The 28,000-nt window shown below is 41.6% G+C and overlaps 2 protein-coding genes across 3 annotated transcripts in view; one reads left to right on the top strand and one right to left on the bottom strand.

Moving 5' to 3' along the window:
- VEPH1 (ventricular zone expressed PH domain containing 1) overlaps positions 1 to 28,000 on the bottom strand; it is a 471,495-nt gene that overhangs the window by 390,278 nt on the left and 53,217 nt on the right. The window lies entirely within an intron of this gene.
- Positions 2 to 27,162, top strand: PTX3 (pentraxin 3). Its single transcript, XM_068280843.1, has 3 exons — positions 2 to 283; positions 512 to 979; positions 23,010 to 27,162. The coding sequence occupies exons 1-3, from the start codon at positions 175 to 177 to the stop codon at positions 23,615 to 23,617; spliced, it is 1,185 nt and encodes a 394-aa protein (XP_068136944.1). The 5' UTR covers positions 2 to 174; the 3' UTR covers positions 23,618 to 27,162.

Below are 28,000 nucleotides of genomic sequence, written 5' to 3'. Positions count from 1 at the left end.
ACTGAGCAATACTGCAGTTTCGTTTTAACACACCTGGATCTCCTATAGCATTTAAGGGGCTTCCTCCTCAGTCTTAACACAGTCCCTCTCTGCTATATCATAGAGAGCATCACCAGAACAAAAGGCAGCAACTTCAGTGTTACAGATCTTTTCACTGCTAACTCCAGCAGCATCATGATGCCACTACCAATCATTGTTTGTGCCATTTTCTGCTTATCTTCTGCCCTGACCATTGCCATACAAGAGGAACATCTGGACAATCAGATATTGGTGACAGGAGAAGGCAAGTTTTTGTGTGTGTGATTATTTAAAACATTATAAACAACTTTTACATTTTTTTTTCAAAACTACATGTATTACTGTCATACTAAAGGTCTTGTATGTGAAATAAAAATATATATTTGCTGTAATGATTGAAATTTTAAGCTCTGTAGTAAAGTTTTAGTATCGATGATGAAAAAGAAAATCAGCCAACTGAACACAATTAACTTGTACTTTTTTTTTACTACAGTCACTTTACCAGACTGCAAAATAAAAGACTTTTCAAGGTGGGACAAAGTGATGACTACGCTGGAGAACTCTCACATGAGGCAGAATATGCTGATTCAGTATGCTGAAGACATGAAGATGGAACTAGAGATTGTGAGGACACAGGTTCAGCTGCTGGAAGATAAGGAAACAGAATCGTGCAGTGACTGCCTCAACAGTGTTGCCACAAATCTTACTAGCCTGCTGGATTCAAAGTGTCAGGCTGATAACTCCAAAAATCAGCAGAAATCGGTTGCTTTGAGCTTGGATATAGCTAACAGACTTCAACGCATTGAAAATCTCTTGGAGAAAAGAGAAGAAGCAGAGGAAAATAAATCAGACTGTTTAGACAAAGGGAGCGATGATGCTGATAAAACACAAAAATTAGACCTCTTAATTGAGTTTTTCCAGAGAGCAGAAGACTGGATCAGAAAACGACAGCTGCCTTCAGGTAAATAGAATAGTATTAGGCAGTATTCATTGCTAGAAAAGTAACGGTTTCTAAATGTCATGCTGAAAAAGTGATGCAAGCCTATGTACGTCTTATTGCACACGGCCCTTTACCTGTGATAAGTAACAAGAGGAGGTCAAGGCGACCTTTGCCATAAATAATTTCAGCTAGAAACATTGTCCATACAAATGGGAAATGATATGTGATCCTCTCCAGATGTGCTGAGCTGTCCAGTATCCTGAGACTTTAACATGTGTGCCTTGAACTCAGATGTATGGCAGCTAGAATTAGACTGTATCCAGTCTGTGTTAACTGATATGCATTGTCCTATTATTAAAATGAGCACCAAAGAAGGGGGAGGGGCAAACGCTCAGATCTAGCAGAGCCTTCTCTGTGGACAGTTAAAAATGCTGAGTAATATTTCAGAAGGGGAGCGTATTCCAGATACTTATTGTTAACAGCCTTGGAGTTAAATAGAATACTCACAAAACATAAACCATCCACATGGATATAAAAGATTTCATGACATGCAATGTACCTGCATTTCATTACATTGTAGGCATACAAAATCTGATAAACACCACTCAGGAATGCTATTATTGCTATTGTGCATATAAAGCAATGTGACCAATTAGCATGTGTATTATCTATAATGAGAGTCAGAGGGATAACCTGAAGTAAGCAAAATGTGCATGGATATATTTTATTTTATTTAACCACTTGCAGACCGCACGCTTATACCGTGCGTCGGCAAAGTGGCAGCTGCAGGACCAGCGACGCAGTACTGCGTCGCCAGCTGCAGGCTGATTAATCAGGAAGCAGCCGCTCGCGCGAGCGGCTGCTTCCTGTCAAATCACGGCGGGGGGCTCCGTGAATAGCCTGCGGGCCGCCGATGGCGGCTCGCAGGCTAAATGTAAACACAAGCGGAAATAATCCGCTTTGTTTACATTTGTACGGCGCTGCTGCGCAGCAGTGCCGTAAGGCAGATCGGCGATCCCCGGCCAATCAGCGGCCGGGGATCGCCGCCATGTGACAGGGGACGACCTGTCACTGGCTGCACAGGACGGATAGCGTCCTGTGCAGCCCGGATCACCGGGTAGGGGACAGGTAGGAGAGGGAGGGGGGAATTTCGCCGCGGAGGGGGGCTTTGAGGTGCCCCCCCCGCCAGCCACACGCAGGCAGCAGAGATCAGACCCCTCCTGCACATCATCCCCATAGGGGGGAAAAAGGGGGGGCAATCTGATCTCTCTGCCTGCACCCTGATCTGTGCTGGGGGCTGTAGAGCCCACCCAGCACAGATCACTAATAACCATGCTGGTCCTTGAAGGGGGGGTAAAGGGTGGGTCATCAAGTGGTTAAAGAAGAACTGTAGTGAAAATAACAAAATAATCGCTTATTTTATAATATCCATATACTGTATAAATGTAGTCACTCTTTGCCCCTCATAAAAAAAAGTTTTTCTGATGCTGAAAATCTAAACATTACTATGAAAGTGGGTATCCTAAATAATGCACTGCATTCTCCTATATGTCACTATGGTGCCTCTTCAAAAAAGGACAAAAAAAATCCTAACGTGGAGGTCCTTTAACTCAGAAATCCAGCTGTAATAACTGCTGTAACAACGTTGTGCTTCATTAAGATTGGTGTTTATCAGATTTAACAAGCAGAGGTACTCAGTTTACCAGAAACTGTAATATCATAATGCTATACAACTTTCAGACTTCAAGTTGAAGTGTACACAACACATAAACGTGTTTCACATCCTTTATAATGCAAGCTAGCATTCTGCCAGGGATCTTCCAGTTCTGAGTGAGAGATGGAGTAAAATCCTACTACAGTGTAAAGGCATATGGAAAGGAATGAGTAGTCTCCTTGTTAATGTGTTGTGCTCCTTTGTTGCTGGAAGAGCACAGTAACCTCAGTGACATCATCTCATCATCAGCCATAGAGCTGAGGTCCAGCTGGAGACTAATCAAGTCTAGTGCAGATGGCCTTAGACTCTGCTTTCCAATCTACAGAAGGCAACATCCAGGGCAACATGCCATCTAATGTCCCTTAATGAAATCTTAATGATAGTAACTGATTTTGTGAAAGGAAAATTATGTTAACAATGTTTCTCCCCTTAAATGGCTGGAGTAGTGACAAGCTAGGATAAGTTATTTGGCTGATATGACGTCTGCAAAATGTTCTGCTGTGTCATGCATTCTGACAATTCAAAACTGAACTTCTGTCAATCCACTAAATACACTTAGGCCCCATTTACACTTAATCAGTTGGTGTGCGTTAGTATGCGTTAGTGCGCGTTGGTATGCGTTTTTTCCATAGCAGTGCATTGTGAAGAAGATTTCAGTTAAAACACATTAAGTGTGAAAGTGCCATAGGAAAACATGGGCATTACTTTGAAAATCAGTTTTCTTTCCGTTAAAACTGAGAGCAACTGATTAAGTGTAAAAGGGCCCTTAGTGTGTGCATGCATATGTTGTCTGTCTACTTTGTCAGTTACACACCCATGTGGCATTACAGAACCAATGCTAGAACCGTTTTTCAAAGTGTTCAGCAGCCAGTGGCACCTCTCCTTGCAGCCTGCTTTGGGGAGGTCCTTATCATGATAGCTCCTCCATAAAACCTACAGAAACTCCTCCATCTCCAATTCTAGTGCTTGAAAAAATGTACCTTATTTGCTCAAACAGAATGGAGAAGTCCACCAAATTACAGATTTTAGGCTATTTCCCCCTAAATATGAAAATGCAGTTGTTGCTGAATGTTATGGTTAAGCCTCAGTCCACTTCAGTAAATAGTCTTTTGCAGGAAGAGGCTTGACAGAGCTGGAGCACTATTCCAAGATAGCCATCTAAACCTCTGCAAGATATAACATCTCACTGACATCTTCATTTCTGGTGTAGCCACTATGGATGAGGTGTGGTTAGAATTTTTTTTACAGAGCATTATTATAGAACTACTGTTGTCCAGATCCAGAAAGTCCAGAAAGCTAAACTGATCCCAAGCTCATCATTCAATTAAATTAACAATCATGCAACGTTTACCAATCAAGCTAGCACTCTTAGGGGATCTGATTGAGTAGAAGATTGGTCACTCTACAGCCACAGTACATCCAATTTTGATTGGCCAATGATTTGACAAGTTTACCAGTTCTATGTAGTTTGAGAGCTTACCTATGCAATCTGTTCATAGTATTCATAATCTGTTGGCTCTCATACTACAATGCAGTGGTAAAACTGGTCAGTCATTTGCCAATCAAAATTGAAAGTGTGTACCAGGCTTAACAGGTATTCCACACAGACAAAGCAGCATGTTCACATTTCCTATGCCAGTAGACTGTTGTTGGAAATACAGGATAAAGAAACGTAGAATAAGGGTGTAGTCCTGAGTAACCCAATGACAAGGAAAGTGAAAAAAGCACATGCTAACCTTAGTAAATGGTTAGATGACACTATGCTCTGGACCACAAATAAAGCTATGCAGTTTACCACTATTTGGTGCGACAGAGATTCCACCAATGAACTTACAGGAGGGTTTAACCTTCTTGATGTAGAAGTGTTAGTCCCCCTGAAAACTTGGTGTAACTTATTGAATATCTGGTTTGTTGCATCTCTGTTGCATCAAGCAGTTCTCTAAATTCAATAGCCATGGTCTATTCTATTCTATGGTGATACCTAATTAGCAATTAAGAAACCAGTATATATTATGCTCAGATCACACCTTGTCCCTGGATTACCATCAGCGGTGCATGTCTGTCCTGTTTTCTCTGGTATCCAGTGATGGTCCTGGCTCTCAGGAAACTGAAAACACTGTTTTCAGTCTCCTTGCGGATTATCAGTGTCATAAACACATCACCAATCCAGTAATGAAGTCTCCACACTAATTATATACACAGACAAAGTATTTTCTCATCAGAGCCATCATGGATTACAATATATAACTTGCTGGACCAAACACTGATAATTCCATCCAAAACAAAACAATTTCTGTTGTTTTTTATTTTTTGTTTGTTTCTACTTGAAAAAAGCTTCATGTTAACCCCAAACAACCTTCCGCTTAAGTTATATTTGAAAGTCTTGCTTACTTTGGCTATTAAGTTGATTTTTTTAAATCCTTGGCACTGAAACTTTGGATTGGTGCAGCTGTATGAAATGCATGTTAATTAGGTTTACTTTCAGGAAGTACAAGACATTCTGTAGCATTTACTCCATTACGTTGGAGATAAAGCCATGAGTTTGGCAATTATTCTACTTGTCATTCATTGTGGTAAACCCATACATACATGTCACTTTGATTAAGCATGCTTTGTCTTCGACTCTTTAAAGTCTAGAGAATATAAAAAGTCTTATTTAACCCTGATCTTCTTTCTGTCAAGGAGAAATCTGAGTCCTAAGTGCCCTACGTATAAACAAAAATACGCCTTTCGGGAGATTTTACAAACATGTGGTCTGGATGATGCATAATGCTTACAGAAAAAAAATTGTAGGATGTGGTAGATCAAATTCTATTATGAATAGGTAAATACTCTCAGGGTAAACTGGAAAAAGTCCATAATCCAAACATCTCCAAATGTGTTCTACACTTTTTTTTTCTTTTTGCTGACTCTATTGTTAGTTGTTTGGATTATACATTGTTTGGCTGTAGAATAGAATATTGAAAGGAGATTATGAGTCCTTTGTGGTACAGTAAATGCTTCCTGTAAAGTGTTTTGGGAAAAGTGTTAAGACTATATTAAAAGGAACCCGAGGTGTGAGGCCAATGGAAGCTGCCATATTTATTCCCTTTTAAACAATACTAGTTGCCTGGCAGTCCTACTGATCTTTCTGGTCAGCAGAGTCTAAGTCACACACTCAAAATGCATGTAGCTAATCTTGTCAGATTTGTCAAAGACATCTGATCTACATGCTTGTTCAGGGTCTATAGCTTAAAGTATTAGAGGAAGAGGATCAGCAGGACTGCCAGGCAATGTGCATTATTTAGGAAAGGAAATAAGCATGTTAGCTTGCATATTCATTTCACCTCTGGTTCCCTTTAATGTGTACACCACACCAACTGGTTTATACTGTAGTTTTAGTATCTGCTATAAACCACAACCAAAATGTTCAGTGGTAAAAATGTGAACTATTGCATAAAATTAAAAAAGGACATTATCCAAAATGCTCTTTATGATGAAGCTGAAAAAAAAGGATAGTGGGTCTCAAGGAAAAACTATTTTTTAGTTTCAGGTAGAGATGGGAAAGTTTAGAACTTCTTGCTTTCTGTGTCCATTTTGGAGAAATCTCTTTTCACTTACTGTTCTCTGGCACATAAGATAATACAAGAAACTTTCTCAAAGGCTGAGAAAGCACACGCCCAACCGGACCCCTGGCCCCATCCTCCTCCTGCCCCAACGGCTGTCTGTGCTGCACATGCACAAACGCACGGACACAGGGACAAGGCGGCACTTGAGGATTATTATTTAGGATCACATTTACTGGTGAGAGAAAATGAGGAAACCACTGTTAACTGGGCCACATGAAGAAGTAGTTAAGTGTATTTAGCAATATGATGAAGGGTTGAAAGCAGGCATGCTTTATCTCTCTATCCCAGTCTAGTGAATAGGATCATCATAACCTACATCAGCAGTTTTGCTGGCACTTATAAGATAAATTGATAGTTTACATATTAATAATGTTGTTTCTTAAAATATGTTTGCATAAAATAGAAAAATTATAACCAGGCCATATACATCTCATTGGCCCAAACGCATTGAACCCATTTAACAAATCCTTTTTGAGGGGTGTTTATCCACTTTGAAAACATTATACTGTTTATGTACAGCCTGGGCCTTTACAGATTAGAATATTGTCCTGGAAATGCAATCAGAGTAGCAACAATTGACACAGCAGTGCCCATTTAGATGTTCAAATTATCACCCATTTCTCTTTTAATGAAACTAGCAGTTGGCTATAAGAAATCCACAAAGTACAGCGTGCTAAGACCAGCTCTGTGGTGCACCCTCCTATAGTGTCATCCCAGGCAAATGCCTGGTTTGCCTATGCCTAAAAACAGCCCTGGTTACAAGTTATTTTCACTTCATGTCACAAGTACCAGAAAGTGGTGAAGAAAAACTCTCCAAAAGGCAGAATCAAAAACCTAATACAGTAGAATCCCTTTATAGTAAACTCCAATGGACCTGGCCAAGTAGTTTACTATATCAGAAGTTTACTATATCAGGGTTGGTTATACATTGTATATTTATAAAGTCTCATGGTCAGGACCTGGGGACTGTGTTTACTATAGCCAGAGGTTGACTATATCAGAGTTTATTATTATGAGATTCTACTGTAGAAAGTAAAACGAATTGCTTAAAAAGTAAAATAAATTACTATTAATCTGGCACAGTTAGAATTAAGTCAGCCAATAACTTAATAAGTAGAGGGTGAGTGAAGGAGTTACCAGCAGACTGTGTGAGCAAGGATAAAAAATAGTCATTCCATACTGCTTTTCTAAACAATACATGTAGACAGGAATGTCAAAGTTTGCTGCCAGTTAATTAATTAGTTTAGGTGTTGAAAATAAGTACTTGCCCTGTGCAGTTATGTTTATGGCACCTTGTTTTAATAAATGTGGAAGTTATCTTCTCTATTATGGAGGAAAATATATATTCATGTATGTTTTGGGTACCAAAGCAGATTGCCCCAAATTGTCTTAAAGAGAAACCGTGAACAATTGAACTTGATCCTAATCAGTAGCTGATACCCCCTTTTACATGAGAAATCTATTCCTTTTCACAAATGGATCATCAGGGGGCTCTGTATGGCAGATATTGTGGTGAAACCCCTCCCACAAGAAACTCTGAGGACCATGGTACTCCTGGCAGTTTCCTGTCTGGGAACCTTGTTGCATTGTGGGAAATAGCTGTTTACAGGAGTCTCCAACTGCCAAAAAAGCAAGTAACAGCTACATCACCTGCCAGCAGTAAAATGTCACCATGTGATAAATGTCAGAATGCAAATCATGGATTTAAAAGATTTTACAATGGTCAAACACTGACTAAATAATTTGTACATAAGTATTGTAAAATTGAAGCACTTTTTGTATTACATTATTTTCACTGGAGTTCCTCTTTAAGTTTACAATTACTTTTCTTAAAGAGGAACTGTAAGGTGGAAATGAACTCACCACCAGTGTGAAGCTAATAGCAGGTTTTGTCAGAGAAAACCAAGTTCTCAGAAGGGAAAAAGTCCTGCAGCCAATTGTAATACAGTTGAAAAGGTGAAATCCTTCCCACTAAGTGACTTTAATCCTAGGCCTAATTAAAATTCAGCCCTGGGTGCAGAGCATTGAGGGTAATGACATCCAGGGCCGGATTTCTGGCAAGGCCACATAGGCCATGGCCTAGGGCACCAGAAATTTAGGGGCGGCTCAGTGAGGGACAGTAAAGCTGTTCAATGCAGCCATCCCTATCTACAAGGACAGCTTTAACCTTTGAAATCTCAGTCCTGTACTTGTGTCGTCCCTGCAAGACCTGTAAGCTCTATCCTGCAGGTACACTTCAGCCTAACTCACATGGTGGCACAATGGGTCCATCATTAATGAGATGGCAAACATAATGTAAAAGTTCTTAAGGAAAATATAACTTATAATTTATACGCGTATTACTGAAATAGTTATTGTCTGTGACATCCAATTATGTAAGTAGAATTCTCATTGGGGCACACAGAGATAACAACCATACAGACGGTATAATTGGCCTTGGGCGGTAAAAACTACAAATCCGGCCCTGATGACATCACATGTAGTACTTCCTGATTTGTATAATACTGATATTTCAGTATTGAAATAGTGTATTGAATAGTATTGAAATGAAAGCCCTGATATCTCAGTCTGTTTCATAATGAAAATCATGGCAAAATGTTGCCACAATTGCAATTCTCATTTGAGGAACGAGGATCGCTCCCTGAACGAGAAATGCGAACAGAATTGCGGCAAAATAGCAGTGATTTTACAGCAATTTTCTGTGAGAAACAGGGCCCTGAGCAATCTGGAAAAACTTTGGTATCTACATAAGAATAAAGGGGTGTGTCTTCAACTAAGGGAATAAAAAAAACCCTCTAGCTCTGCATGCCAGTAGTAAACATGATTCCTCCCATACTGCATGAGGCGCTTTATCTATACCACACTGAATAGGATGTAAAAAAAAAGTTCCACTTTAACTACCTTTTAGCGCTTTTCACCAGCTAAGTGATGAAAAAAGTCTTCTGTAAATAAGATTAGAAAACATCTCCTGTGAAAAAACGGAGGAGAAAAGTTAATTGGATCATAGTTGATATCTTTTGTGCTCTTCCTGTGTTGATCTACACATTACTGGTGCTGGAAATGGGACAATTCTTCCCAAAGACAACACAAATAGCAGCACAAGCCCTAGAATTCTTGCCCACTCTATCTGAAGCTTGAACGTTTGATTGAACTGGCTCTTAACAGACACTATTGAGGTTAGAAGTTTTAAGTGTATTTAAGTTACATTTAAGTGTCCTCAAAGCAAAGATGTGACAAGGAAGGAGTTAAAATCAGGATACATACATCAGTAGCAGGGGCGTAACTAGACTTACTAGGGCCCTCCTGCAAAAATGATAGCATAGGCACCCTTGGTCCTGAACCCCATTCAAGTCACATGACCGGGAGAAGGCGATTGGCAGCATCTGGAAGCAGGAAAAAAATATACACGCTCCTGTACATGATTTTTATGAGCAAATGGAGAGGTTTCTTTGCCAATTAGCTGCACTTGCACTTGGGGAGAGGGAGGAGGAGAGGCCCCCTAATCCTCTGGGCCCTCTTGCAATGGCAGGGGCCACAGGGGTGATTGCTACGCCCATGATCAGTAGTAGGAAGTAGTGGGAAGCCTCATAATGGTCCAGAGGCTTTCCAGATCATCTTCTGGGCCTCCTTTGCTGCTTAGGACCCTCATCTTCTTGTGATCATGCTACCATGAATGTACAAGCTTATATATGACTATACTAGGCATACGCAAGTAAGGTCCCCGTGTGCCCAGTAGAATGAAGTGCTTGTACACAGAAGAAAAAAAGCTGTGGAAAATTGGCTTCATTCTACTGGGCATGTGCGGACCTTACTCATGCATGTCCGGTATAGATAAGCTTATACATGGTGGGAATGCAATCACAAGAAACATATTCAGCTAACTCTTGTTGGATTTGCTTAAAGAGACCCAGCGCTGGAATAGCAACAACCAGGAGGACTATCCAGAGGCTTCCTACTACTGAGGATCTGTATCTAAGTTTGTGTACAATTTTCACTTCAGGCATCCTTTAAAACAACCTGAAGACTCTGTTTATTAATGCAATGTAACTGCTTCACATAGTGCCCTGATCATGTTAGCAAAAAAAGCTTGTCTTTGACTATGTTCATATTTATATTACAAAATTGAGCGAGGAGCAGTCTATAACCATTCAGTGTTTAGAGATGTTATTGGCACTAAGCAGAGTTATGCTAATGAGTTTTGTGAGCCTATTAAACCCAGTATATGGGATAGGGTCAAAGTACCTTATTGAAACAGAAATCAGAACAGGCAACTTGTTAACTGTAGTGTACGGATAATGTAACAGCAGGGGACGGATTCAATTATGAAACCTGGCCAATGATAAGTGCTGGCCACTGTTAAGCCTCTTACACACATATAAGGCATGTGAGAGATTGCAATCCCTCGGGCAACGAGGCTGAGTCGAGGCAGACAGGCTGGCTAACAACGCGTTCTGTTCCTATGTGAGCAGCAGAGCGGTGCAGGCGTGACATCACATGGGGGGGGGGGGGGTGAGTGGAGAGAACAATGCTCTTGGTCGTCAGTTGGCTGAGTGATCCATTGCTAGCCAAGAGGGTTTAGAGGTAGTGTTGGGCGAACATCTAGATGTTCGGGTTCGGGCCGAACAGGCCGAACATGGCCGCGATGTTCGGGTGTTCGAGCCGAACTCCGAACATAATGGAAGTCAATGGGGACCCGAACTTTCGTGCTTTGTAAAGCCTCCTTACATGCTACATACCCCAAATTTACAGGGTATGTGCACCTTGGGAGTGGGTACAAGAGGGGAAAAAATTTAGCAAAAAGAGCTTATAGTTTTTGAGAAAATCGATTTTAAAGTTTCAAAGGGAAAACTGTCTTTTAAATGCGGGAAATGTCTGTTTTCTTTGCACAGGTAACATGCTTTTTGTCGGCATGCAGTCATAAATGTAATACAGATAAGAAGTTCCAGGAAAAGGGACCGGTAACGCTAACCCAGCAGCAGCACACGTGACGGAACAGGAGGAGGGCGGCGCAGGAGGAGAAGGCCACGCTTTGAGACACAACAACCCAGGCCTTGCATGAGGACAAGAAGCGTGCGGATAGCAATTTGCATTTTGTCGCCATGCAGTCATAAATGTAATACAGATGAGAGGTTCAATAAACAATAAACAGTAATTGGTGTTGTCCAGAATGCGCACAATGCGTGGGTCGCGTTCAATGCAGTCCTAGGCCGAAGAGGTCATAGCCTAGGGTCACAAAAACCTGTTTATTTGGGCAATTTCAATGGTGGCGAGTCTGACGTACATAAATCGCAGCAATGGCCGTTAGCAACGTCTGAATCTCAAGAAATGTCTCATGCAGGTAGAAGACATATTGTTAGACTTGGGCTCCAAAGATGGGTTCCCTACATCTCTGCAAACCAGAGTTACAGGGCTCCAAATTTGGTAAAATCCCCCATAGGCTTCCATTGCCTCCCTATTTCACTTTCCAAAATCTCACATCTTTTCAAAGGGCAATGGCTCAGCAGTACCAAATTTTCTAGCATTGTAGGGACCCTTAGGGGGAACATGACTGGTGAGTTTCGGGCCCCTAGGCCAAAGAGGTCATAGCCTAGGGTCACAAAAACCTGTTTATTTGGGCTATTTCAATGGTAGTGATGGTGACGTACATAAATCTCAGCCATGGCCGTTAGCAACGTCTGAATTTCACGAAATGTCTCATGCAGGTAGAAGACATATTGTTAGACTTGGATTCCAAAGATGGGGTCCCTACATCGCTGCAAACCAGAGTTACAGGGGTCCAAAATTGGTAAAATACCCCATAGACTTTCATTGCCTCCCTATTTCACTTTCCAAAATCTCACATCTTTTCAAAGGGCAATGGCTCAGCAGTACCAAATTTTCTAGCATTGTAGGGACCCTTAGGGGGAACATGACTGGGGAGTTTCGGGCCCCTAGGCCAAAGAGGTCATAGCCTAGGGTCACAAAAACCTGTTTATTTGGGCTATTTCAATGGTAGTGATGGTGACGTACATAAATCTCAGCCATGGCCGTTAGCAACGTCTGAATTTCACGAAATGTCTCATGCAGGTAGAAGACATATTGTTAGACTTGGATTCCAAAGATGGGGTCCCTACATCTCTGCAAACCAGAGTTACAGGGCTCCAAAATTGGTAAAATCCCCCATAGGCTTTCATTGGGCCTACTATTTACCGTTCCAAAATCTCACACCATTTCAAAGGGCAATGGCTCAGCAGTGGCAAAACTCACCAGTCATGATCCCCCTAAGGGTCCCTACAATGCTAGAAAATTTGGTACTGCTGAGCCATTGCCCTTTGAAAAGATGTGAGATTTTGGAAAGTGAAATAGGGAGGCAATGAAAGTCTATGGGGGATTTTACCAATTTTGGACCCCTGTAACTCTGGTTTGCAGAGATGTAGGGACCCCATCTTTGGAATCCAAGTCTAACAATATGTCTTCTACCTGCATGAGACATTTCGTGAAATTCAGACGTTGCTATCGGCCATAGCTGAGATTTATGTACGTCACCATCACTACCATTGAAATAGCCCAAATAAACAGGTTTTTGTGACCCTAGGCTATGACCTCTTTGGCCTAGGGGCCCGAAACTCACCAGTCATGTTCCCCCTAAGGGTCCCTACAATGCTAGAAAATTTGCCACTGCTGAGCAATTGCCCTTTGAAAAGATGTGAGATTTTGGAAAGTGAAATAGGGAGGCAATGGAAGCCTATGGGGGATTTTAAAAATTTTGGAGCCCTGTAACTCTGGTTTGCAGAGATGTAGGGACCCCATCTTTGGAATCCAAGTCTAACAATATGTCTTCTACCTGCATGAGACATTTCGTGAATTTCAGACGTTGCTAACGGCCATAGCTGAGATTTATGTACGTCAGCATAACTACCATTGAAATTGCCCAAATAAACAGGTTTTTGTGACCCTAGGCTATGACCTCTTTGGCCTAGGGGCCCGAAACTCCCCAGTCATGTTCCCCCTAAGGGTCCCTACAATGCTAGAAAATTTGGTACTGCTGAGCCATTGCCCTTTGAAAAGATGTGAGATTTTGGAAAGTGAAATAGGGAGGCAATGAAAGTCTATGGGGTATTTTACCAATTTTGGACCCCTGTAACTCTGGTTTGCAGAGATGTAGGGACCCCATCTTTGGAATCCAAGTCTAACAATATGTCTTCTACCTGCATGAGACATTTCGTGAAATTCAGACGTTGCTAACGGCCATAGCTGAGATTTATGTACGTCAGCATAACTACCATTGAAATTGCCCAAATAAACAGGTTTTTGTGACCCTAGGCTATGACCTCTTTGGCCTAGGGGCCCGAAACTCACCAGTCATGTTCCCCCTAAGGGTCCCTACAATGCTAGAAAATTTGCCACTGCTGAGCAATTGCCCTTTGAAAAGATGTGAGATTTTGGAACTGTAAATAGGAGGCCCAATGAAAGCCTATGGGGGATTTTACCAAATTTGGAGCCCTGTAACTCTGGTTTGCAGAGATGTAGGGAACCCATCTTTGGAGCCCAAGTCTAACAATATGTCTTCTACCTGCATGAGACATTTCTTGAGATTCAGACGTTGCTAACGGCCATTGCTGCGATTTATGTACGTCAGACTCGCCACCATTGAAATTGCCCAAATAAACAGGTTTTTGTGACCCTAGGCTATGACCTCTTCGGCCTAGGACTGCATTGAACGCGACCCACGCATTGTGCGCATTCTGGACAACACCAATTACTGTTTATTGTTTATTGAACCTCTCATCTGTATTACATTTATGACTGCATGGCGACAAAATGCAAATTGCTATCCGCACGCTTCTTGTCCTCATGCAAGGCCTGGGTTGTTGTGTCTCAAAGCGTGGCCTTCTCCTCCTGCGCCGCCCTCCTCCTGTTCCATCACGTGTGCTGCTGCTGGGTTAGCGTTACCGGTCCCTTTTCCTGGAACCTCTTATCTGTATTACATTTATGACTGCATGCCGACAAAAAGCATGTTACCTGTGCAAAGAAAACAGACATTTCCCGCATTTAAAAGACAGTTTTCCCTTTGAAACTTTAAAATCGATTTTCTCAAAAACTATAAGCTCTTTTTGCTAAATTTTTTTCCCCTCTTGTACCCACTCCCAAGGTGCACATACCCTGTAAATTTGGGGTATGTAGCATGTAAGGAGGCTTTACAAAGCACGAAAGTTCGGGTCCCCATTGACTTCCATTATGTTCGGAGTTCGGCTCGAACACCCGAACATCGCGACCATGTTCGGCCCGAACATCTAGATGTTCGCCCAACACTACACGTGACCCGTTCGGCCAATGACAGGGGAACGTTCGGCCATGCGCTCTTAGTTCGGCCATATGGCCGAACAGTTTGGCCGAACACCATCAGATGTTCGGCCGAACTCGAACATCACCCGAACAGGGTGATGTTCTGCAGAACCCGAACAGTGGCGAACACTGTTCGCCCAACACTATTTAGAGGCTGCTGTACACACGCTGGATTCTCAACAGATCTAGAATGTGTATGGGCTTATAAATCATGGGGCTTATAAATCATGTGATTTGCCAATCACATAATTCAGTTGACCCTGCACTCCCAGGCAAATATCTCACACACCTGACAACAGGGTATATTCCCTAAACTACGGATATCAAAATAACATGTAAAGTGTAGAGATAATGAATAAAGTAGAGCATAATGCATTGCATGTAACAAACTGTGTTGCATTGCACTCTACTCATCATGCATAACATTTTGCACACGTTATTCTTGTCCCAGGTTTTTTTCCTCTGATTTACTCTGAGGAAGTTGGGAGGTGATGTTTCACTGCAAACATGAGAACAGATGACCAAGACACTTATTACCGACTCTACCTAGGTGAGACGGCATATACCTTAGCTCATCCCACAATGGTGCGCCCTTTCTGCACCCTTTGTATCTTTTTTCAAAACTATTTTACGGTAATTTAAAAAAAAAAGGAGAAAAACCTACTTCAACCTCCCTCCCAAACGTTTTTATCCCCCTTGTCTCCCATATTGTATTAAACATAATAAAATATATATATATCGGTATATTAAAACACTGAGGTGAGAAGTGGTATGTGGTGCTGAAGACAGCTCCAAGATCAGCATTTAACTTAGAAATCATTCAGTACTGCTCACTGGGGCATATTCATTAAATTGCTATATAATTATATAAATTATAACTCACATTACTCTAGCAATGTACACATAACTACCATAAGTCATAGTTACATAGACACACGCACGCACACACGGAGTGATAATATTACAGTTGGATTATGCATGAAAATATGTGTGAATCCAAGTAAATCAAAGATTTGCATGCTGCAAGTTTTTTATCTCATGTCTTTGAATCAGACCTCTTCTACTGCAGATACTGGAGCTGACTTGCCTATAGGGCTGGTTCAGACGGACGTTTGCAGAGCGTTTACAGCCAGCGTTCAGGGCTTGGTGTTAAACGCTCCCATTCAAGTGAATGGGAGCATTTGTACCAAGCTTTCAAGCGCGTTTACACAAACGCGGCGTTTGGGTCCCGATTTTCCCTTACGTTCAAGGAGCCCCTGGAAGCTACATGTAGCTTCCAGGGGAGGTTAACCGCGACGGCTAATGTCCCCCTAGGGGAAGAAAAAACGCGACCGCATCCAAACGCACACGAACGCTGCTGAACGCGACGCCAGCAAACGCAACGCCTCCAAACGTCCGTCTGAACCAGCCCATATTTGAAAAATGGTGTAAAATGAATTAGGCATGTGCATTGTATTACTAACTACTAAATAGGCCCTAATTTTAAGTTATTTTAAACACACCAGCATGTTTAGTTCAATAAGTATACTATATCCTTTTGTGAAAGCAAAAACCCAAAATATTAACACAAGAGATACTTACTAACACCAAAATCCTCATTATTAATGAACATGGTCTCTGCAATACTACTATTCATGGCGTATAAGCATCCACAAAGCACAAATGCAGTCCAATCCAAGGCACAAATGAAATACATGGTAATATGGTAGATAACTTAATTGATAACTTATCATCTTTAATTCCAGTCCTGACATGGCACAAGACAGCAGATAAGACAGTAAAGTGATAAGAGTTAGGACCTTTACCAAGTTTTTATGGCTGTCTTCATCTACAGTGTCCAGGACCACCAGCGTTCACGTTAAAGTTCCATGAACATTCCAGGGAAACAAAGTTAGAAAATGCCTTCCTGTGTGGGGACACAGGGGAGTAAGAAAAGTTTTCCAAAAAACTGTAAATTCAACCCACAAAACAAAGCCTCTTTTAGGTTTTCAGGATTGCCTGTGTACCATCAGGAAAAAGTTCCTGATGGGACACAGCCAATGGTGGCTGCTAATCAGTGGCTGTTACTGCTGCTAGCACAGTGGTGGCTGCTAATCAGTGGCTGTTACTGCTGCTGGCATGGTGGTGGCTGCTAATCAGTGGCTGTTACTGCTGCTGGCATAGTGGTGGCTGCTAATTAGTGGCTGTTACTGCTGCTGGGACAGTGGAGGCTGATACTCAGTGGCTTTTACTGCTGCTGGCATAGTGGTGGCTGGCAATCAGTGGCTGTTACTGCTGCTGGCATAGTGGTGTCTGCTCAATAGTGGCTGCTAGTACTGCTGGCACAGTGGTGGCTGCTAATCATTGGCTGTTACTGCTACTGCTACAGTTGCTGCTGACAAACAGGTGTTTAAAGTGGTCTGAAACTCTGGCATAACATTAGATAAAAATGTGTTTTTCTACTTGTTATTATTCATACAGTATATTTGCTTTTGTGCACAAGTAATATTTACAAATTACAAGTTTCCAAAGTGTAGTTTTTCTTGCCCATAAAGCTGCCATTGCATTTTATTTTAACTGCTTTTTATTATATATTAAACTCTTCTAATGAGTTGTTATGACCTGTGTGTGTGCCTGAAGCAGAGACAACTTCTCAGAAAGTGTTTTTACTTGCTACACACAATGTATCAACATTGGAATGTAAACAAAGATACCGTTATCTCCAGTTTGAATGCGGATTTGAAGCTGAATAATAGGACAAAGTGTTTTGTTTAGCCATTTCAGTGTTGTTTTGCTACAATTTTTTTTTTACTGGGATAGTAGCTTTAAAGCTGTGAGGAATCTTTTAGAGCAAAGTAGAAATGCTGGCTTTCAGACCACTTTAAACTACAGTTGGCACAGTGGTGGCTGCTAAGCTTGTGTTTTTCCACTCCTCCTCCTCCTTACTCGCCTTGACTGGGACTCCTGTGGCCATTTTCCATAGTGACTACAGGGCTAGAAAAAATGGCTGCCAAAGCATACATTATGAAAAATAGGTCCACTAATACAGACTCCGGCAGTTTTTTTTAAAGTCCTATAGTAATTATTATGCGATTTTGGGAGCATGGAGAGAGACTCCTTTCTGAAGCTGCTTTGAGATGTAAACATGCTGTGGCACAAATGTTAGGAATCCCTGATCTAAGAGGTGCAACATTCACTTTCAGAGTTGAGTTTGACAAAATTGTAATCATTTTGGTTCTAAAGAGATTCAACCCAACAGGCTTCCTATTTTTCACATCTGTATGGCATTGTGCAGTTACTACACAAGCCATTGTGTAAGTTAATGCCACAAAATCTTGCCTATAACTTTAGTCAGTCTGCAGCCTCAACAACCTTTTTCACAAACTGCTGGAAATTATGATAACAGTATGCCTCAATGGTTTACAAGTCTGCACAAAGCAGAAACAAACACTTAATGGACCACTATCATGAAGAATTGTAACATTTTAAATACATATTTATAACAGAATATTTCTCTCAAAGTAAAATACATCATACATTAATAAAAAGTTGATGTTGCTTACAGTACGCAGTAATGACAAATCTGACTGGTCTTGGACTAGTCCATCTCCTCATGGGGGTTTCTCAGCATTTCCTTTTATTTATTTATTTTTTTTATTTTTTTTTAGAAAAGAGCTTTACGGGAAGAAACTATATAAAAACGCTCAGAAAATGGTGCAGGACCGCCGTTTGCAATTGGTAAAAAAGCTCAATGCTCATGTGAGAACGCTCACATTGAAATTTATTACAAAAGAGCTTTTAAAGCGCTTTTAAAAAATGTTAGCGCTTAAAAAAAATCTCAACGCGCTCATAGTGTGAACAAGACCTAAGTGCTTTTAAAAAAAAGAAAGGAAACTTTGAGAATCCCCTGTTAGGAAATGGACGAGTCCAAAACCTGTCAGATTTTTACTGACTACTGTGATAGCAACATAAGAAAAAAAATGCATTGTATTCAGGAATAAAGGTACATCTCATACTTATGGATACACATGCTGCATTTTTAATTTTCAATGTTTTGCTATGGTGGTCCTTTAAAGCATTCCTCCACACCCTACCAAAATCGTGTGTAGCATAAAACTGCCCTTAGGGATAGTGTCCTGCAAGTGTACCTTGAGTTCTTTTATTTTTAGCACACTGTCTATTTGGATCTCTATATAGGTCCACTTTAAAGAGAACCCGAGGTGGGGTTCTGACATTGCAATCCACATACAGAGGCTGGGTCTGCTTATACTGCCCAGCCTCTGTTGCTATTTCTATCCCCCCTAAGCCCCCCCTGCGCTCTGCGATCACCCATAAATCACAGCCGCGCTGCCGACACACAGCATGTCACAGCGGGCTGTGTTTATCTCTCTACTGTCAGTCAGCCGATCCCCCCGCCTCCTGCATAGCTCCGGTCCCCGCCCGTGTCCCTTTCCTCCCCGCTGATTGGACGGAAGGGACGCGGGCAGGGGCCGGAGCTATGCAGGAGACGGGGGGAGCGCCGAGACTGACAGTAAAGAGGTAAACACAGCCCGCACAGTGTGGCTGTGATTTATGGGGGATTGCAGAACGCAGGGGGAACTTAGGGGGGATTTGGATAGCAACAGAGGCTGGGCTGTATAGGCAGACCCAGCCTCTGTATGTGGATTGCAATGTCAGAACCCCACCTCGGGGTTCTCTTTAATGACAGCAGATCAATCAGAGCGGCTAGTTTATCACAGGTACAAACTCCTAATTAAAAGTATGACCATGGCTGCAAGAGTGAACACTGCTACACAGACACACATACAGGGGTGTAACTAGAGGAAAGCAGCTCCTGCGGACACAGGGGGGCCAGGAGCTGTGGGGGGACCCCAACGACTAACCTTCTCTTACTCTGACACAGAGGACTATGCTTCAGGTCAGGTGTTCAGTGGCCGCACTTGTTATGGGTGTGAAGATCATGATAGCCACACTTGCTTTACGTCCCTTGAGAAAAGAGCCCAAAGGCCATTAAGGGCAACAAGAGGAGGAAAGAGGAGGGGTGTGAACATTGGGGGGGGGGGGGCATCAAAGTTTCACTGGGGGCCCCATGAATTATAGTTACGCCACTGCACACATACAACTTTGTACTGCATGACTGCATGACATACAAGGACAATGTAGACGTCTATATGTTACAGAGCCACTAGAAAGGGCTTTGAAAAAAAACTTCTGCAACTGGTTTTGATTTCCCACAAAGCTTGGCGGAGAGCCAGAGAGCCTCTTACGGGAGTTTCTAATCACACAGTTGTTGGCCTTTTGCAGAACTGTTTTTAATTTTAGCGTGCCCTTGATAATCAACTCAAAAGCCTGTAAATGAAATAGCCTATCTCAGACAGTGTTCCTGGCTTTTCTGAACAAAGTGACCAAAAATGTAACAAGAAAACAAAAATATTCACAAAGTTTTATCCAAGCAAATAAATGGAACAAGTCGTGTCTTTTCAGAAAGTGGTTAAGTGAGAATTCCTCATTTCTTGCTGCTATGGGCATGGATAATTCAAAGCCTCACTGGCTCAGTCTAAAGGAAATGAGTCAGTTATATTTCCTAGAATAACCCCCTGCAGTCTACATCACTAGTGATATTCAAAAGACAAAATAATGTTCCCCTGCACTCTGGCTTTTACATCGTAACAATCTAAATTCTTAAACTGTTACATTATCTGGCAGTGAAAATAGAGCATGGGTGTCACAGGGGGGGGGCGGGAGTTAATGCGGCCCATAGAGTAGTGGCAGGAACTTTATATTTTACCTCGTCTTGGAGGTGGGACAGGTCCTCCTCATTCCTTTGTGTAGCCACCGTGTAGCCCATCACCTTGTGGTTCCCAATGCCTCACAAGTGTCTGGAGCCGCAACGTGGTAGCTACATAGAGCATTAAGGAAGATCTAGCGCATGGCTGAAATGAGGCAAAGTATGAAGCTCTGCTGAGGCTGCTCTGCAACCTGGGGAAGAGTGAAGAAAGTTCAGGAGCTGCTCACATGGGAGGAAGGGGTTGAGAGTCAGCAGACACAAGGGAACCATGTTTTCTTTTTTTAATTATCCCACACAGGCATGGTGAGGGTGGGGGAAAGTTACACACCTGGAATAGAATAGAATCCCAGAGGCGCTACTCATGCTACTGACGAGCTACTGTTTGTCCCCTATCTTATTGCCTGATGAAGCGTGCTGTGCCTGCGAAACGCGTTGCATATTTTGGGGTAACAATAATACATTTATTTGTTTAATTCAGACAGTATTTTGAGTCTGCTTTCCGGAGGTAAGTCCACCACTGCCTCCCAGCAAATTTTAAAATTTGTATTACCTTTTATCCTGCTGGCGCCTCTGTTCTCTTACGATAATACTGTGTCCACCCCTGGTGGAGAGGTGACCTACCCCTACTTTCCTGATCTACAGAGAGCGACATCTTAATCCTGAGTGAGGACAGGTCTAATCTCCTCACCTGCATCTACAGTGGTTGCCTAAGAGGTAACCCTTGTTTGTGAGTATATTCATCTCACACTTACATTTATCCACGGTTTCCAATACATACTACACTATATTGGGCTCTCTGTGTTTCTTATTTACCCCTGGAATAGAGTTTGAAGGTGCATGCACATGCACAATGACTGTTGCCCATAGCGATTGGGACTCATGGCTGAGACCTGTACAGACACAGTGACAGGCTACAGTCACGTGACATGTTATGTTGCTAAGGTGAGGAGGGATGATGGTGTGGCGTATGACAAAGCTGCTTTCGGCAAGTGGGGTATGGAGAGGAACAATTTGTTCACCCCACATGATCCAGCACTCCAGTGGCTGTAGACTTGCTACATTCTTGGCACATGGTAATGGGTAGGATGGAGGCGCCCAATGTGTGTTCTATTTTAGTATTTTTAAATACAAATAAAAAAATTATATAATAAAAAAGAGAGGAAATTGCTTACCTCTCCAGAAGATATAGACACCAGTTCAACTGGAAAAAAAGTTTTTAATCAAAAAGCAATCTGACAATGTGTTTCATGGGTCATGGCCCGCTTCCTCAGGCCAATACAAAATGCCTTGATAGCGTAGGGGATAGAGTGTAGGCGCCTCTAATACTAGGTGTTACTACTAGGTATTAGAGGCGCCTACACTCTATCCCCTATGCTATACATCCATTTTGTATTGTATTTGCACCCCCACAAACAGTGCCTCAATTTCCCTGCACTTAAATAAAATGAGTTCGAAACCTGGTAGTAAATACCCTAATTTTGCAGCAGTTTTGGTCACTAGACCCACCCTACTGTTTTGTTTTCCCTCTCTTCATCACAGCAGCATTGCTTTTTGGGAGGGCATAATGTGTGGCTGAGCTGCCCCTCTCAGAATACTAGAGGCTCAAGGCTACAAACTACCTCCCATCGGGATTAACCAAGGGAGATGGCATGGCCAGAAGGGAGGAGACATAGTTCTGGCAGCAAGCTCCCAAGAGGGGAAGCCTGCCAGCTGCGGGAGAGAAAAATACAGCAGTAACATCAGTCATGTGGTCACACTGTGTACCAGACTGCAAAGTGTGCACAGGTGTCTCCCTCTGCCTCTGGCTTCCCAAATAGCTACTGTAGAACCATGATTTGAAGTTCCTGCATCAGGCTGCCTTTCCTGTGCATGCCCCCTCCCCTCTTCATACAGCACTACACACTGCTTGGCTCCTGACTGTTCATGGCTCCTTTCTAAACTACCACTCATAAATATTTGCAAAGTGTGCACATAGCTTGAGTTCAGCTGCATGATGCTAATTTCTCTGTTAAAATGAGTTACCAACAAAATAATTATCTGTGTGATACAAACCGAAATGTCATCTGAAACTATAATGTGTGATGATTTTGGGTACCTTTTCCAAGTGTGAACAGATAACCCCTGACACCTGCAGACTGCTCATTGTTAATCAGGCATGCTGGAAAACTAGACCTGATTGTTATTGTTGCACATAGTTTCAAACATTGACAATTGGCTCCTGCTCATCCTCCACATGCCTTCTCCAATGTGTAGAACATGTGCTTGGCAGACAGCTGAACAACGTGTTTGTATGAGAAAAGCCTGCTCAAAAAAATGAGTTTCCTGAATAATTTATTACACACTGTATGTCATTATGGTTTCTCTTTAAGAGAGAAGTTGTCTTTACAAATAATTATTGCTCCACTCTGTGATCAGTTTGGACTAAAAAGTGAGCCCTGTAAGATCCTACACAGAAAATAGTTGTATTTTAGCAACAATTTCTTTGACTTGATACAACAATTGGCAGATGCAACTTGCTATTGGCAGGCTGAGCAGATTACAGTCCAATGGCCACTTTCCCAATATTTGCTATACTTGATTGTAAGAACGCAGTATGTGGACCAATATTACAGTATGTGTCATCTCTTGTTTTTGCAGGTTGTGATGTAGCAATCCTATTTCCAATGAGATCGCCAAAAATCTATGCAAGTGTGCACCCTGCAGAAATCTCCCTTCAGGCATTGACTTTCTGCGTATGGACTAAAGTCACAGAAGCCCTGGATAAAACCATAGTATTCTCTTATGGCACCAAACGTAACCCTTATGAAATCCAGCTATACTTCAACCAGCAGTCCGTTGTCTTTGTTGTGGGCGGGGATAATAACAAGATATCTGCTGATGTAGTAGAGCACGGAGACTGGTCACACTCGTGTGGTACATGGAACAATGAAGATGGCAAATCAACACTGTGGATCAATGGACAGAAAAAAGCTGACAGTGATGGAGTGGCCCAAGGACATGTCATCCCTGATAAAGGCATATTCCAGCTTGGACAAGAGAAAAATGGCTGCTGTGTAGGAGGAGGCTTTGATGAATCACTAGCGTTCTCTGGAAAGATTACAGGCTTTAATCTGTGGAATTCAGTCCTCAGTGACGAGAAAATTATAGAGACTGGTTTAGATACTTGCAGCAGTGTTCGGGGGAATGTTATAGGGTGGGGTACAACAGAAATTCAAGCACATGGAGGAGCTCAATACATTCACTAGCAGTGCTAATATAAAAAAAATGGCAAAGATACAAAATAAAGAAGAATTACATTGAAACTGTTTATGCAAGGATTGGGGGCAGGGTAGGGGGTGGCACACATTTATTTAAAAAGCGGATTAAACTTGGTGCCACCTGAGGCCAATAGTTTCCAATATTCTACTATTGGCAACTCTATGGTGCTTTCATCTGGATTTTCAGCGGCTCTCTAATGTAATAATGTACCCTAATGTAATCCCCTTCCTAATGCCTAACCCTAACCTACTCTTACCATTAACTTTTTCCTAATGCCTAACCCTAACCTCCTCTTACCATTAACTTTTTCCTAATGCCTAACCCTAACCTCCTCTTACCATTAAGTTTTTCCTAATGCCTAACCCTAACCTCCTTTTACCATGAAGTCTTTCCTAATGCCTAACCCTAACCTCCTCTTACCATGAAGTCTTTCCAAATGCCTAACCCTAACCTCCGCTTACCATTAAGTCTTTCCTAATGCCTAACCCTAACCTCCTCTTACCATGAAGTCTTTCCTAATGCCCAACCCTAACCTCCTCTTACCATTAAGTCTTTCCTAATGCCTAACCCTAACCTCCTATTACCATTAAATATTTCCTAATGCCTAACCCTAACCTCCTCTTACCATTAAGTTTTTCCTAATGCCTAACCCTAACCTCCTCTTACCATTAAGTCTTTCCTAATGCCTAACCCTAACCTCCTCTTACCATTAAGTCTTTCCTAATGCCTAACCCTAACCTCCTCTTACCATTAAGTCTTTCCTAATGCCTAACCCTAACCTCCTCTTACCATTAAGTCTTTCCTAATGCCTAACCCTAACCTCCTCTTACCATTAAGTTTTTCCTAATGCCTAACCCTAACCTCCTCTTACCATGAAGTCTTTCCTAATGCCCAACCCTAAACTCCTCTTATCATTAATCATTAATGCCACTAATACTAACCTCCTCCCCAATGTTAGGACCTTTTTGATGCCTAACTCTTTGCTCCCTCCCACCTAATTTCCTGAATACTAATCGTACCTATAAGTTATACACTCCCTCTACTTTATCCTCTAAAAATATGCCTCTAACCACTTAAGGACCGGGCTGTGTTTTAGAGATCTGTGCTGTGTGGGCTCTGCAGCCCGCAGCACAGTCCGTAGACTTTCATTTTACCTTTCACATCCAATGCTGCATTTTGGTGCATTGCAGTCTAACGCACCCGTGAGCTTTTAATAATCTGTTGCCACGTTTTCACATAGGGTAATATGAATAACTAGCGCTGCTGATCACACCGCAACATCCCGACGATACACCGCAGGCCATAACACGTGCAGGAGAAAGGCTCCTGCACGCGTTCTAGATGTGAATGAAGCCTATGCGAATGCTCACCGTCTACTGTCTTCAGTTGCAGGTGTATCAACTATCAGCTATAGTGCATTCATTGGCTGCTTGTGTTCAGCTATGAAAAATTCAAACACCACTGTCCAATTGATGTACTGCAGTAACGATACACCTGGTGCTGGAAAATAACATATACTGTACTTGCAAATACGTATTAAGTCTACGGTAGTGCTCAAATTAACAACAGTTCAATTCTTCTCATTTGGTGTGGTGGTGTGTATGTGTGTGGAGGGTGCACTCTCTGAGAGCAATTCCAATATATAGTACCTGCCCCTGTCACTTTGTTTCCAAAAGTCCCTCAGCAAAATGGCGCATTTTACAGACAGGCAGCTCCTTACAAAGGGCACAGAAGTGTTGTTTCAGAAATTCTGCACTGAAGTGCCATGAACTTTAGAAATCAGAAATATATGTTCAGATGTCACACAACTGGGATGGAGGATGCATGTGTATGGCACCACAGGGATGTATGCGCAGCTTTCGATGTGGACTGCTTGATCCACTTTTCTACTAGCAGTTTGACCGACAAAATAGTTTTATAACAAGATCCCATTAATGAAATAGGACAAATGGGGAACTGTCAGGCAACTACAACTAATGCTTTTTCATGGAAAAAAATAGATGTGAATTGGCCAATGTCTATGAGTAAGCAGGATTGTTTATATCCAGTGCTTATACAAACACTAAGCAAACTATTTCGAGCCAAAAAATGGAGAAACATTGTTTTACTTTAGATGGTTTATTCAGTAATCAGTAATGTGCAATGTGACAGACCACATCAACCACTTTGTCTCTGGCTGAAGTTTATGGCAGTATATTGAGAGATGGGTGTATGCACATCAGCAAATGCGCAGGGCAGTCAATTTAAAACAAACTTTTATTGATTGGTATTTTTGTTTTAATTAGTATTTTGTAGTGCATCCCTTGCCAATTTCCTAAATACAGAGCTGTGATAAAATTGTTTATTTAAGGGCCAGTCCTCTGGCAAGACTGCCATCCATTTTAGAAGAACTACATAGGATGTCCCTAACACTGAAAATTTGAAACACTGGATCTCATGAAAGTCAGTTAACACCAGTTAGGACTTGCTTCAAGGGCAATTTTTTATTGCACTACCGTGCAACAGATTTCATGAAGCTATGACTTGTCAGGAGACTTATGAAAAAACAAAGTTAGCTTGCTACCAAACCCACCACAGGTACAGATGTTAGGCAAGTTTCATATCTAAATTAAATTGTAAGTAGTAAGATTGAGATGTGCCTACGACATAGCTACTTTACTATTCACTCCTCTCCCTTGCACAAAACACTTTTAGTTGGGGTTCTTCTTTAACATATGAATATGGAAAATGAACGACGTATGTCAATCTAAAACAAACTTGCTTAGAAAAAATATTTTTCTAAAGACCTAAGCACTAATCTAGCCATATAGATCCAGCTGTTAAATCACCTATCTAAAGAGCAATGCAAAACTCTTTCTATTTAAGTTTGTTTACTTCTGTATAGAATATGCCAGCTAATTTATGGGAAACCCAGAACAGCATGCCGATTAGCAGCATATTCTCCCTATTTTTCTACTGTACTGGTGCAGCAGTAGTCAGCCATGGGGGCTGCACTAAGCTAACTAATCTGTCTGGACAGACTTGTCCTAATATTCTCTTGGAATGTGAATTGCAAATTTGCAACAATGACTTCATAAATGTAACTGTAACCACTTGTTTTAATCAATCATTATATGTGTTATTTTATTACACTGTACTATATTGTAAATTGAACTTGTAAGAATTACATGAAATAAATGCTACTGTATTTTTTGTAAAATTGTATCATAGAGTGAAAACAGAAACATTATTCAGTGATATGAAAATATAAACATAACAGTTTACTTGGTTTCAATATTAACTTTGGTTTACAATAATGAAGTATTGGTTTTAATTGCACAGCTTCATGTTAAAAAGTACTGAAAGTTTATACCTTGGGATATTAAACACTGTGTTGCAGGACTGGTGATATTTTAAAAGGAAAAGTTTAAAGTATTTTATTATTTTCACTCAACATCATCTTTTGATCAACTTACTGTCGTATTCTGCTTATTTTAAGCATTGTGGAGTCTCAAAGCTTTTTCTATAAAATAAATTAAAATGTTCTACTTTGGCTATGTGTTTCTTTGATTTGGAAAAATACTGATTTTAAAATACACAATTGCAATCTCAAAACTGAACATATGTTTAAAAAATACATAATCAATGTTACCTGCAGTGTAAACTTCATATCAAAACAATAAGTACTTTGCAGAGATTGCCAAAGCAATATGTAAAACTTCCCAGATCTCCCCCCTACTGATAAGTAGGTTAACTGGAATACAGGTAAGCTCTAGAATTCAACTCACTTTACTTTCACCATATTTCTGCATGCATCCTGTGTCTCTAGATCTACAGATTATGTACACAGATTTCACTGAAAGTAGCCTATTACTATGATTTTTTTTAATATGGCCAGTTCAAGCTTGTGACAGCTTGGTTTAATAACAGTGCTCTCCATGAGCTGAGTTTTGCAGTGGTCTTGATATGCCACCCAATGAACCAATCCACTCAGGGCTGTTTTAAGGGATAGCCATTCCAGGCCAGTGCCTGGAGTGCTTCCAATACAAAGGGATGTCCTCTGTATCAATGAAACCCCCTACAGCATGACCCCTTTAAAGCAGGGAGATGAGGTATTCAATTTCTCTTTCTGCGCTTGCCCCCCATAAACCTCCCCTGTGCAGTTTTACAATGCAGCCTAGTGTGGCAAGATCTAACAATCGGCAATGGTGGCCAGTGGTCTCCCCAACCCCACTACTGGTGCAGACTTGAGAAAGGAAACCCAGGGGGACATGTAGTGCCTGGCTGTAGAGGACCCACCTCCTCATAAAGAGACAAGAACAGCGGTGCCATCTGGTGGAAGGTAGAGAGCCAGGGGCATGCTCTGCCTGGCAGCAGAGGCACCGGCCCCT

This window comes from Hyperolius riggenbachi, chromosome 4 (assembly GCF_040937935.1).
Source record: "Hyperolius riggenbachi isolate aHypRig1 chromosome 4, aHypRig1.pri, whole genome shotgun sequence".
In the NCBI taxonomy this organism is placed as follows: Eukaryota; Metazoa; Chordata; class Amphibia; order Anura; family Hyperoliidae; genus Hyperolius; species Hyperolius riggenbachi.
The sequence above is the reverse complement of the archived record's forward strand: the minus strand, read 5'-3'. Positions and strand labels throughout refer to the sequence as shown.